This window comes from Phaenicophaeus curvirostris, chromosome 5, assembly GCF_032191515.1.
Source record: "Phaenicophaeus curvirostris isolate KB17595 chromosome 5, BPBGC_Pcur_1.0, whole genome shotgun sequence".
In the NCBI taxonomy this organism is placed as follows: Eukaryota; Metazoa; Chordata; class Aves; order Cuculiformes; family Cuculidae; genus Phaenicophaeus; species Phaenicophaeus curvirostris.
Genome location: NC_091396.1, coordinates 40,655,838 through 40,670,563, shown reverse-complemented (window position 1 = coordinate 40,670,563; position 14,726 = coordinate 40,655,838). Strand labels below are relative to the sequence as shown.

Below are 14,726 nucleotides of genomic sequence, written 5' to 3'. Positions count from 1 at the left end.
TCACAGATAAAATGGATAAGAGAGAGATGAAAAACCCATAGTGCGGTAAAGGACGTTGGGAGTTACAGAGAACAACAAGATGAACATGAATCAACCGCCTCCTGCTGTTGTGAAGCAAATACTAAATTGGTGTTTGAAAGACATGTGACATACTCTTTCCTGTCTGCTGGCAACAGTGAAGCTTTACATCAGGCCTTGTGTCAAGCTTATGTGCAACAAATCCAGGAAGATCTTGATCAGTTGGGACAATCTCCTCAAGGATGCTCATCAGATCACAGAACAAATTAAAAAAGAGAATTTGTATGGTGTTATGGGAGGGTTTTTTGTCTAGCAGATCTTGTGTTATTATCTATATATTTATTATATATTATGATATATAGTATATATAATTATATATAATATATTACTATAATGTATCGTGTATGTTGTAATTATATTGAAAATTGTAGATACTGTAGTAGATTTGTAGATACTGTAGTAGATTTGTAGATACAGTAGATTTGTAGATACAGTACTGTGTACTGTGTGTACTATTATATTATTATGTTTATATTTTTATGCTTTTATATTATGCGAGAGGATAGAAGGATGAAGAATTTAAAATATATCTGAAATCTGAACAAAAGCCTTTCCACAACACTTGCTTTTACATTCTGTTTCTTTTTGGTCTGTATACAGATTTAAGGTTAAGCAGGCTACAGAAGTATTCCTAATGTATCTGTTAAGACTTTTCTGTGTTTTTTACTGCTACTACAGATCTTTTTGAAAGTTTTTTTTTCTATTACTTTGTGAGAAATTTTAAAACCTATCAAATATTTAAAAAAAAAAATCTTCATATCCAAGTCATTATCATGCATTTGCACAGATATGCTCATGTATAAACATACAGAGGAACACTTCCCTGTGAGTCCAGTGTCTGTAAATAGAATATTTAACAGCCTCAATGACAGCCTCGCACACACAGGCTGACAGGCCAGATAATCACAGACAATTGAGATTCCTTCACTTTATTCTTTTGTTCTTCTTTTCAGTTGTATTAACCAGATCTCTTCCTAGTCCCCTAAAATTAATAAGCGCTACTGCAATTGCTTACATGGAAAAAAAAATTAGAGAAGTATTTTATAAACTACCATTAACTCTTCCAACTTTACAAATTAAGTCTAAAAAGGAGAAAACTGAGAGGAATGCTATTCATTCACTGACCTCTATTTGGGGAAAAAAAAGTATATATATTTAGTGGATGAGTGAGGATGAACTATATGTACAAAATGTTCTCATTTTGTAAGCAGGCACAAATCAGTTCTGCTTGTGCTCTGAGCCAGCCCAAAGCTGTGTGAAAATACTATCCACAAGTTCCACAGCTCTTCAGTTTCAGCTCAGCACTGTGCTAATAAGGCCACAAGCAATTCCAGATAAGAACCTGCACCTATTACAGCAGGGTTTGTTATGCCTGCAGAAAGACCTTTTAAGCATATTTGCTAAAATCTTCTTGTATGTTGGGGAGAGTCCTTTGTCTCATCAAAATCTGACCAGGCTTACCCCAAGTTTTTCAGAAAAAAAAAGTAGTGTGACCATAAAAATCATAAGACCAGCTCTCCATTTGCTTAGAACTGATTTCAGTACAATTGCTCTATGGTTAGCACTAGGCCACAGGGTTGTATTTTAAGATAGCCTACAGCTCCAGTCCTAAAATAAACACAAAATACCATCATGCTGAGTATGAAGGAAGACTATGTTCACATTAACAGGCCACAGAATGTAACTCTGAAGACAGCTCAGTCTGAAGAGATAACATTTGGCTGCTATTTCTGGAAGCTGTTTGCTGCCTTCAAGAGCATGTTTCAACTGCTGCAGCAAACTAAGCCATAGAAATGAATGTGTACATCCAGTACCAGACACTATTTATTTGGTTATCATCTTGAATTATCTTAATATTTTTAAAGATTCAACACCAAAATTTAAATCTGGGATCAAAAGAGAGAAAATGGTTTAAAAATACTTGTGTGAGTTGTCAGATTGGGGGAAGGGAGATTGTTGCTCTTTTAGTTTACACAAAACAGATTTGGTGGCGGACAAAGACCAGTCTTCCTAATGCATTTCCTTGTTGGGGAAAAGAAAAAAATGTTGATTTATTGGCTATGATTATTTGACTTTTTTTTCCACTTCATATTACTTACCAAGACTCAGATCTGAAAAAAAATAAATTCTACACTCTTGCCATTTTGCATATAGACCCACCTGAGTTCAGTCTTCAATGTAACCTTTATATGACTAAAAGGCTAGACATTAGATCACCCCTCTACCCTACTAACTCTGAAACTTGCTTAGTTTTTAAATAAGCAACCACACTTATTGGAAAATGGATGTAGAAGTTTTAGATACTGAACTCCACTAAAATCAATGGGAATATTTCTGGGCACTTCTGAACTGTCAGGTCAGGTTACTGTTAGTGTTGTACTAGCTGCTTTTGGAGTGTGAACATGTTCATTAATATGGTTACGACTGTTGAATTTAGTGGTAAGTAAATAATGTTGAAAAAAAATAATCTGAATTGTATGGTTTCTATTATCTCCCTGAAAGGGATTTATTCACTTTTCAACACATGCTATTAGACACACTACAGCAGTAATAAAAAGCCCCTGTTTACTTTACCAGTAGCAAAGTCAAGCAAATCATCTTCATTGAAAAGTCTGCAAAATAAAACTCATCCTACCTTCAGTTGTACTAGATGCACATCCACGTGCTTACTGTCTGAGTCCTGCTGGACAGAGTAGGTCAGATCCCTGACTCTTTCAGACGTCATTCGAAGCCAGGTCTCAATTTCTGGCAAGTGGAGAACAATCTTCCAATCAGCCCCAGTGTGTAGAGGAGGAGGCTTTTCATACTGTTGGCTAGAATCAAGGTCCTTCATTACATTCTCTTCCCCGTTTTCTTCCACTGTAGGAGTCATGTTTATAACCATGGGAGATGCATCAGACGACATGGGATCCAGTTCTTGTGTTCTCATGGGAGAAAGTGCTACATCCATGGCTAACATGGGGAAGTCTAAAACATAATTCTTTCCAACATAGCTGCAAAGGTAAAAAGAAAAGAGACTGCTGTTATGAGACCAAATTCTGTGACAAAAATGTTCACAAGAAGAGGAGTAAATATTAATGTCTGAGAGGTATAGTACTTCTAAATAAGTTCTTCACCCTGCAAATATACAATAGAAGTTCAAGGATAAATTGAGTTTTCAAATTAACTTTGTTGATTTCAACAAGTAATTCCTTTCTTTGAGAAAAGTAATAAATGCTGTATCTCTCTCATTGTAGACAGTCACCGTAGAAACGACAGCTTTCATGGATGAAAAATATGTTTTGATTTTCTGCATATGAAACATACATAAACTGAGCATTGACAAAGCTAGCAGAACATTACTGAACTCCATGAGTTAATGTAGGACTGGTATTTGTAAACTAGCACATATTAGAACATATTCCTTGGCCTAAAATTTATGATTAAATAAGAAATGTCTCAACTCTCTTATAAATTTTCCAACTATCCACTTGACTATTGATTAGATACAACAAAAATTTTTAAGGAAAGTTTGAAGAGACTATTGAGGACATTTGGTTGATCTATTGTAGGCAGATTTTAGTTTTGAAGTTTAAATTCTTGTAGTTCTGTTAGATTAAGAACTGTTGCAATAAGCAACAACTCTACCAAAACTTATAGATAAGAATTCCAATGTAAAAATATGTACCTAGGATTAGAAAGTCATTTTACAAGGGTGGCTTTATTAAAGCCCAAAAGCAGTGTCATCGATATATATTTACAAGGAAAGTAAGTAAATATTATAAAAAGTAAATAAGGAAAACATTTTACTTTGGACATTTTTCTCTGTATACCCTAGCTGTATGTCATATAGGAGGCTGCTATAAAACTTATGCCCAAGAAAAGAAAAATACTCTAAAGCAGGCACCTGGTTTGGAGATAAATACCTAAAGCAGTATGAAAACTTTCATTCAGTAGATGTATTTTTACCTAATTTTGGACAGACAAATTTGACACATGCCTGCCTTTGACATACAACTTCACTACACCTTACATCAGCACTTACTTTTTTCTTCGATACTTTGCAACCCCAAGTAAGGGTTCTTCAGTAAGATTATGGCAAGAGAACTGGGAAGATTTGGTCCTTTAAAAAATGTTTCTTCTTTTTTTTTAACCAGTGCACATTAGAAATACTTCAACTATATTTTAATAACTTTTGCTTGTGTTCCTTTGCCATAGTGTTAAGATTGCAAATAACTCAATTTTACAGGTATTAATTTGGGCAACATTCTAAGTTTTTATAGTTCTACTCTCTTTTCTATGAAGACTGTATTTTAGGTTTTAGTATAATAGCTATAAGATGACAAAAAAGAAACCAGTGTTTTTCACTATCAAATCAACTACACAGTGACTACGAGATTATATTTCTGAATATCTCAAGTGAAGTCTCAGTAGCCAGAGACTACTCCTGCAGGCGATGAGAGTAACAAAGAAGTATCCAAACACCAGATGACTTCTCATGGCTGGGAAGGACAAAGAGATTACATTTCTTGTTGATTTTATTTACTATCCTGCAACTACTTAGCAAATTATCTTTCGTACATGCCTAACTCCCACAAAATAATATTTAGAACTGATATTAAGCTAGTAAATATTAATCTGGCACTTCAGAACAAAATATTCTATCAGTGCAATCAAGAAAAGGGAATGAAAGAAGATTCCAACTATTCTCAATGCCTGTTGTACAATTTCCAAGTCTTTTGGTTAGATTTTTGAAGACTTCAGAATTAAATGGTGTTATTCAAAAAGTTTTGCAGCAAGATTGTATAAAAATAACATTTCAGTATGCTGAGTATTTTTCAAGTCCATCTCTCTTCACTGCCCATCTTTCACCTTAAACTGTTGCCGTGCATGCTCAGATTACACTGTTAGACAAATCAATCAATTTGAAAACATTTTTCTTAGATACTGTTGTTCATAGTCCTATTTTAAAAGTATATAAATCAACTGTTCTAATAGCCAAAACTGTTGTATTACTTCAAGCATATATTTATATTATTTCCTCTTGAAAATGAAATAAGTGAAGCGCATGTGGTCCTTATTTCTGCATGTTTATGGTTAACAAATAAAACATGCCTACCATCAAAAGACTTGGTCCTGAATCACTGAATGATACAGAAACACAGGAAGTGCAGCACTTGCTTATTAGTTTTTCCACAAAATACTGGCACTCTGTAAGAGGTTTTTCAACATGACTCAGCTCTAGTAAGGACGTTAAGCCAGTTAGCAAAAAGAAATTAAAACATGCTCTTGCAGAAGCAAAAAAAAAAAACCAAAAAAAACTAGTCCATGCTGCATGCAGAGCATAGCACCAGCTTTCATACACTGAGTTTGCAAGTAGCAACCATTAAGAACCTGCTGACCTTTTTTTTGTTACGATGTGCTTGACTCTCTGTACTGGCTCTCCAGTATTGCAGCTAACATCTCCTTAATCCTAGTTGCTCTTAAAGTCAAATCCTTTGAATCCTTTCCCTTCTGACAGGTCACAAGTTGCAATACTTCAAGTAAGAACATGTGGAGGAACTTTAAGAGAGATCATTGTTTTCACAGTCTTGAAAAAAAATATCCCTTGAAGGTAATAAAACACACTGTGGATACTAACTAGCAAGGTCTGGGAAAGGTTTGAAAAGCCCACAAATGATTGAAAGGAGAAATTGTTGCAGCTAGAAATAACTGAATTCAACCCTAGGAGACAGATTCGTGAAATTGTTTCTTGGCAGAATAAAAAGGTATCATCATACAACTGCCCTGTGAGAAAGAAAAACGGAAAGGTTCTGCGCTCTCTGAGAAATGTGGCACTGAAGCAACACGTTCACGGGAGTCCTCCTGATATCACTGGAAAACCAGTAAGCTCCACCCCACTATCCCTCCCCCAGCTCCTCCGCAGCAGTGGCAAAGCAACATAATTCCCATGTCATGCCTGCACTGACCTATGAAAGGCACTGGCAAGGCGCTAAAACTAGCTTTCCACTAAACCAAATCCTTTCTGTTCCTGAAATAGCTGTGTAAACTAGATTGTTTTAAATTTGCAGCTGAAGAGCTGAAAATAAATTTTCAAATGTCCTGATTAAGAAAAAGTTAACCTTATAATATTTTCAGGGTATAGCCTTAATTTAATCATTACAGTCAGAGAGAGAGAGAGATGATGCCATTCTTTTTCCAAAAACACACCTCAATTTATTTGTTCCTGTCACTTCTGAAGCAACATTTTCAATCTGCCGGTAGAACCCATTTATGAGCTATGCAACAAAGCTGTAAGCATGGACCCTTGGTAGGAGAAAAAAAAATAGAGATCAGTTGAGATTATCTTTTTGCCCCGTGTTAATTCTTTATATACAGTTGTGTATTTTCATGGATACTTATATAAAAGGTGAGAGATTCTGTGCAAGGACATGCACATATATGCTTTCTATCCTCATCTTTATTGAGTGCATTATGCCTAACAGATGCTTGATTACCTTCCACTAATCACACAGGCAATCTCACTTTCCCCTGGTTTTCTGCTCAATCAGATGCTAATGCTTTTATGCAAAACATAGAATGTGTGTGTCAACCGAAATATATTTCATCAATCACTGCAAGCCCTAAAAGGCTTCCCTCACTCACTCTGCTCCCCAATTATTTACATTTTCCTTGTTTATAAAGTGCAAACCATATTTACTCTGCCAGCTATCAGATCATCCACGTTTTCCTCCAACAGCAGTTGGCTGCTGTCAAATAAAGATCTGTTAAGCATTTTAAGCCATACAGTAGTCCAGGCATTGATCAGTGGTGCAGACTCTGGGTCGAGTGAATGTTAATAAGCTCTAATTCTCCTTACTGTCACATATTGTTTAAATCAGCCATGAGCACTATACAGCCACCTGTCTGTCATGTAAGCAATTCATTTCATTCTCCAAAATGGTGAAAAAAAACCCAGAGAAAATCCATCATTAAATAATTATGTCTGCTTGCTGACTTTGAAAGCTAATGATGTAAATTTTAACATCAGATTTAATGAGCTCATTGGCGTTGAGTTTTCTTAAATAGATACAGTCAAAGTTACTATCTCACACAGCCAAGTTATATTGCTATTTCTTTTCCTTTTCAATAGTCTCAAGAATTCTCTGCCAAGTTATAAGGCTCACTACATCTTTTTTTGAAAACATAATCCACTGTATCTGCTGTAAAGAAAAACTGTTTCACTGCAACTGGAGTATATCATGTCAGCAACTACATATGGAACAACTTGAATTTAATATCACATTAACACTATCCATGCTACATGGTTTATATTGCAGATTTCATACATGACTGGAGAAATACAACAGTTTCACAAAGCTTTCAAAGAACTGAATTCTAAGGGATTCAATTTTGTGGGTTTTTTTCCTTCACATCATTCCCTGTGAACAGATTTTAAAAATGCCTCCTTTAAAAGTACCCTACAATTACACCTAAAAATCGGAACAAATTGGACTGGAAGGGGAAAAAATGTCATTTAGCACTGCTGGGCCTCTTCTTTGATGTGTGTAGACTCTCAGAACATATATCCTACAAGGAATATGATGATGCCACAACTCCTGCAGGATACAGACTGAAGAGCCTTGTACAGTAATGCAAATATGAAGCCTGAACATTAATGTGAATTATGATTATATTTTGTAATGTCTCTGACTTCAACTCCATTAACAAGTCTTCCCGCAAGGCTTTAATGGTAACAAAGCCAGACCACCAATGATTAACTGCAGAAATCCCACTGTAGATGACTGAGTTCCTGTTTATATCTATGTATTGGGATTTAAGGCATTGCAATAACCCAACATGCTTTTTGATGTCACCTTCTAATACAAGGTGAAGGAAAGCATAGCACTTACGACACAAATGTTAAGCCAGAATTTGGAAATTATTGTGGCAAATCAGGGCAAGTAGAAATTCTACTGAAGGATCTATCCAAAATCGATGGGATAGTAGGAGAGACTATGAAACAAACTGACAGACCACAAGGTCCAGGCATTACATACCCAGCCAACCTGTGAGAAACTAAGGGTAAAATAGCCAAATTGCAGATTGTGGTGCATACAACCTTTCACTTGAAACTTCTTTGGTTCTTAGGATACCAGTTAAACAAAGGTTCTGGGGAATGCTTCCACCTCATGTTTATACCAGAAAAATAAGTAGAAAATGCAGCAGAATGAGGTGACACTTGAAAAAGTACCATTTCTTAAAGGAAGAGCCTCCGCTGTTTTTGAAAAGCCGTGCTAATGAAGTCTTCCAAACAGATCGCAAAATGCTTTTGACAAGACACAATGCCAACAGCTAAAGGAATCTAAATAGCCACAGTATAAGGAGGAAGGTCCTTCAATGGACAAATAATTTAACAAAATGTTAGAAACAGTAGCAATAAATGGACTGTGGAATGGAAAATTAACTGAGACAAATGGAGATCACAAGCAGAGTTTTACAGAAACCTCTTCTAGGTACTGTGCCACCTGAAATGTGGGTGAACAATCAAGTGAAAAAGTCTGCAGAAGGTATTGAAATTCTCAGGACAAATTTAAACTCTGAATAAAGGTAGGACCTTACAAGAACAAAAAATTGAGCAGTAAAATATCAGATTAAACTCATTATGGGCAAATATAAAGTTATGTGTATGAGGAAAAAACAGCATATATAGAATGGGCTCAAAGATGAATGTTGCTATTCAAGAACAATGTCTTGAAGGAAAACTATCAAAGTTCCATAAAAACCATAGTGTAATACTCAATAGCAGTCAAAAAGAAAATAAAACTTCAGAATATTTAGCAGAGGAATAGGAAATAAGACAGAAAAAAAATCTTTACATAACTCTAAAATCCACAGTACACATCCAGCATGTTATGTGCAATTCTAGCCCCCTCAACACAAAGAGATACAGTGAAGCCAGAAACGGGTTCAAAAAAAGCAATTTGAACAAAAGCCAGGAATATGTAATTGCCCTTGCTCAAATGAAAATTGAGCAGACCGAGACTCTCAGCCTTGAAAAAAATTTACTCAGGATGACAAGATGGAGGTCATAAAATTTGTCTGCCTCTTCATCCTGGTTGTGTGGTCTGTAACAGACTCCCACCATGATATCTATCCTGCAGGCCTTCCCCGTGATTCTTATCCATAAACACTCAACCCTATAGTCGCCATCATTAGGCTCTAGAGAACACAAATGCTCTCTAACACACAGAGGGACCCCACTGCCTCTCCTTCCTTGCCTATGCCTACTGAAGAGTTTATAACCATCCATTGCAGCACTCCAGTTACGAGAGTCATCCCACCAAGTCTCCATGTTTGCAACTATATCATAGTTTTTCAGCTTCATAGTGGCTTCCAGCTCCTCCTGTTTGTTGCCCATGCTGCATACATTGGTGTAGAGGCACTTCTGCTGGGCTGTTGGCTGTGTCACCCTCTTAGAGGAAAACACCTTAATTCAGGTGTTTCACTAGTATTTCTGTCTTGGCTCCTGTTGCCTCAAGTGGCCCCTGGCTCAGCTCCATTAAGATTTCAACTATTTTTCTGGTGTACCCAGTATGTCTAAGAGACACAGGCTGAGGGACCCTTGCTAGTACCCCATCCCTTTAAACCTGCTGTGTCATCCCTCAGCTTGTCTTGAGCAAGTCTGATATTATCCCTCTCCTGATGTATAATAAAAACATGCCGATCACTTGGGAGAAATCTTGATATTATTTCAGGGAAAATTAACCAGAGGCTAAACAAGCTTACTCCTTTATATTGCAGAAGATGACTACAAGAAATAAATTACTTGTATCAAGCAATATGATCTCATAATAGACCAGATAAGAAGAACGGGGCTAGGTTATTTTAGACCATTTTCAACCTCTATTATTTCTTATACTCCCACATGTACTGTACAAAGTATGTCAGTAACAGCTGACCTCTAACTGCGATGCAAGTCTCATATCTGTTTCTAGCAGTCATTTCACATCGTAATTTGGACTTCTTCCTTAAACTAAGGCAGTATCAGATATGCTATAGGTAGCGGAATACTGGATGCTCGGTTTTGCAATACAAGAGTTAAAATAATAATAATTAAAAAGAAAAGAAGGTAAAAGATGATAAAGCAAAAGTGCAAGGACTACAGGCTGGAAGCAAAAAAGAAATAAAAGAAGGCCAGCAGGAGCTACAAGAAAATAAGAATTATAAATATGTGTGCAAGACAAAACGATTCTAGGGAATAGATTCAGAAAGCAAATAATTAGAGTAATAGAAAGGAAAACCAATCTAAAAAGCAACTTAGCTGGTGTGAAATGAGGAATGCTGCAAGCAAAACTAAAAGATTTGATGGTGATGATGATGCCATTTCTAGAAGGAAAAAAAGCAGGCTAAGATCTAAGACCACTGCTATTCAGTATGAACTATTGTAACATTGCGCCCCATAAATTCATCTATATCAGCATTAGAGCTCGCACTACCTTCAGCACATTTAACTATGGCACCTTAATGATATGCCAAGACAAACAGAGGTGCTTTGCCCCAGTGAACTATAGAGGCTTAGACTACCTGAAATGGCACACAACAGTAACAGAAATACCAAAGGAAGAAATTTGGGGAAAAAAATCATCAAGAGGGTAACACCAGAGTGGAGGCCTAGTAAAATATAACCATTGTGTCCTGCCTGATGCTATTCCCTTATTCAGCATGCAAATGACAGAATATGCAGACCACAAAGTACAGAATATCATCAAACAAGAAACGAAGAGGCAGGAGTTCAAGTGGTTTATTGATGTATATTCTACCATGAATAGTTTATCCTTACAGTAGCAAAGGAAAACTCTCAACCATTTGCCATTGTTCTTGAAAAGCTATATGTCTATCCTTTCTGCCAGTCAGAACTTCTTTAGGAGAAATATATTCCTCTTTTAATCTTGCAAAACATATTTCTCAAAGGCCCATACAATGAAGTGACAATATACTTATGCCATCACCCAAATTCCAAATAGATATGGGTAGAAGTTTTGTTTTAAAGCTGAACTATACATGTAATTACAAATTGTTGAGAGGGAGCAGAACTCTTTCTTTCCTAAAGGCAAGCAGAGGAGGGAAAAAACAGTACTATTCAGCATCATCTATAAAATTATGTTTTCATTGTTTATATATAGCATTTTATTATCATATGAGGGACCTGCCTATATACTATGGCTGTATAAGGTGCACTACATGTCGTGACTGTACTTAAGAAATGACACAGGAACTCTGGAAGATAGAGCTTGAAGCATTAATGCTGTCTGCATGAGAGTTGCAGCCTAGTTCAGCAAGGAGAGGAGAAGATATAGATTTATAAATTGGAGTTCCACTATAGGGAACAAGGACTCTGAACAGAAGTATTACTTACTCAGGATATCTTCTTTCTTGCTTCCTGCCTTCACAAATTATTTTCAGTCTTGTGTGAGTGTTTCTACAATAATGGACCAAAGAGTCAGGATCAACTTATAATCCTCTAAAAAAAGGCCACCTCAAAGCTGGCCTTACACAATGGGTCCTGACCAACATGCGGTAGAAGAACAGATATCACACAACTAGACCACCAAGACTGCAACTTGATTCTTACAGTAACCCATTGGCTGGCACAGAAGAAAAGGATGGCAGTCTCTAGCTATGAAAGCTAACTTGTACATGGGAATAAGCAGGTTTAGATATTTCTAGTTCAGACTCTTGGACCCCAACAACTCAGAAAGCATTGTGTTTGTTGTCTGCTCCATTATGACTGGGCTACACTAATTTTGTACTATAAGAATGTACAGATAATATGGTTATTCTTTTGGGTTTATTTTTTTATCCTGATATAAAAGATATATGTAACTTCAGGTTCCAAGACTTCTCTGAAAGTTTTCAAACACATTCTCCTGAAATATGACTGGGGTTTTTATTTTAATTTTTGAGAGCCATAAATAATTGTACTAGTCTAAATAGGGTCTTAAGACATAATTTGCTTTGTAAGAGTAGCTTGAGAATGATGGATCTTATCCTGTGTGCTGCCACCAGCAGGCAGTAAGATGTTTGTGCTAGCACATTTTATGAATAAACGAGATGCAAACTCCTTGTTCTCTGCATATATATGGTGCACACTTTTGGAAAAAATGCTCAATCCACATAAGTTCCATATTATTTTCAGAATTGTACTGAACATTTCAGTAACATGAATCAATAAATAGAGATGCCATAAAACAGTCAACAGTAAGTCTATTCAGTTTGGTAGGCAATTTGAATCTTAGATCAAGCACCTACAGGAACAATAGTATCTTAATACATACTGAAGAACCGAAATACTGATATGAACTAGCATTTTTCTTTGGTCAAATTCAAGTCAATGTATACAATTACAGGTGTTTCCAATTCAAAGACTTTTTCATCCTACTACCAAATATGTGTACATTACAAGAAAAAGGAAGCGTATAAATGGGCAGAATTGAGACATGTTCACAGAATTGAGAAGTATTCATTATCCAGATGTAAGACCAATTTCTTTCCAGTGTTATTCTTCACAGTTCTATTCTAGATTTTTTTTATTCTGTATGATCTTGAAATTTTGTATATAAATAAAATGTTTATTATGATAGAATAGTTCCTATATCAAAAAATACACTTCCATCATTGTTTTGAACATATTGCTACAAGTCAATCATGTGTTTTCAGTTTTTATCTTTTTTTTAACCCTTTTTACTTAGCAAAATCAAGTTACATAGATAGGCAGAATTTGTTCAAAATGCTGGGTAAACATATCTGTGAACTATCTGCATGCAAGAATGTCTTTTATATTTCATATATCCCATAAAAAGGTTAAAATGGGAAACTACTAAAAAGTAGAAAAATCATGTATAGTCATTTAAAATCCATGTGCACTGTACACAAAGATAAATTATAACAATTGTGATCTCAGATGCATTTACAAGTGTAATTTATTTTTACTGTGCAATGACTGAATTTATACAAAGTCATGTGCTTCTGTATGTGTTTTCCTAATCTTAAATAGGAAATTATGTGTTGAAAAGATTATACACCTCTTTGTTACATGTAGGTTTTAGTCTGGAATTTGGGATTGAAATTTATTAAGACTCACCCTCACCAGATGCCACCACTTTCTAGGCCTGAAATGCTTACAAGATGGAATTTCTTTTATGACACTTATTTGTTCCTCAGCTAAGCCAATAATTTCAAGGGAACATGAACGGCTTGAAAACCCACCCCAAAAAACCCTCAAAATGCATTAAACTGTTTTCTCAAGGCCATATGCAAAATTTTATATGAATAAACCTCTAATTCCTCCACTCCTGATACATAATATCAAAACCAGAGTAATTTTAAATATTTAACTTTATACTATTATTTAGGGTTGCTTTCTGAGAAGTTCCCACAGTCTGTCACTTCCTTTAAGGCCTACTAGAATTGTTCAGGATTGGACCCTTAACTTTGTTGTCAGACAACATATTGATTCCCTGTATTGATTATTTTACAGTCTTATTCTGATATAGTTTTTAGAGAGTTTCAGATTAGTTACTTACTGCTGCCAACCTCCTATGGTACAATAAACCATACAACTGCAATTTTTATTCTCAAATTCTCAAAAGAATTCAGGTTTGCCGCATAAATTAGAATATCGGGGGGGTTGCCTCAGAACTTGAGGTTTTGTTCAGAGAAATAGAAAAGCAAATAAGATTTCACAGACCTTACAGTAACCCAAACTCCTAAGATAGTCACTTGGAAAGGTTCAGACCTAGACTCCAGCCACAATGTTAAAAAGAAGTTTACAAAACATAGAATTGAACTCGAGCAACTGAGCAAGCTCCACCCAAAGCACCTCATGAAGGTATGTTTAATGTGCTCTTTGACAGTGGAGGCTGTTTCCGAAAAGGAGCAGGAATTAGAGCCTTCACTTGGGTTAACACTCTGCAAACTTTTGTGCATGGAGGAAAAAACATCACCATGACTTTCTCTTAGCAAAGTGATTCTCCCCTGGCCATGAGGCTTCAGATTCAGCATGTGTGATTTATTCATGCATGTAAAGCAGCCAAGTCTTCAGAAAATTGATCAGGTATGCAGAAAATAAAGGAAAACCAATATTCTGTATGGTTTTCATACAGAACATGGGACTGGTGGAAAAAACCCACAGAATTCTGAATTACACAACATATGTGACTTATTTAATGACTAGGACAAGATGAAGCATTTTACATTGGCTTATGTTGGTCTACATTGAAGCCATGGTAAATTACAGTTATCTCTTGCCTCACCCATAGTAAGGAGACTTTGTTTCTTGACTCAGACATCAAATCCGTTCCACTCAGAGGCAGCTGCTGCTAGGACTCAACATTGTAAACTCCAGTCCAAGCTAGGTTTTCAGGATCTAGTTTTGCAGATAAAAATATGTATCTGCTCAAATTTAAAACTATCTGATTTTGAAAGAATCCATTTAGTTGGAAATATTTAATCATCCACTGACTGCTCTGTTTAATAAGTTCTCAATTTACTTGTTTTATAGTACCTTTATGGCGTACATCCATGTGAGTCTTCTGACTTGAAATTAGTTCTGACCAGCTGTAGTATATATGACATGGCATTGGACCAAAATTACTTTCTCAGAACTGAAGACCTTATCTTATCTTACC

The 14,726-nt window shown here is 35.9% G+C and overlaps 1 protein-coding gene across 5 annotated transcripts in view; it reads right to left on the bottom strand.

Annotated features, from left to right (window-relative positions):
• Positions 1-14,726, bottom strand: part of AKAP6 (A-kinase anchoring protein 6) — a 284,802-nt gene that overhangs the window by 224,074 nt on the left and 46,002 nt on the right. For 4 of the 5 annotated variants that reach the window (XM_069858426.1, XM_069858427.1, XM_069858423.1 and 1 more), the window contains exon 2: positions 2,714-3,071. In XM_069858426.1, the coding sequence (XP_069714527.1) occupies positions 2,714-3,037 (324 nt within the window). In that variant the 5' untranslated portion in view covers positions 3,038-3,071. Of the gene's footprint in view, positions 1-2,713; positions 3,072-5,459; positions 5,882-14,726 lie in introns of those variants that run through there. The other variant, XM_069858424.1, reaches the window with a different exon arrangement.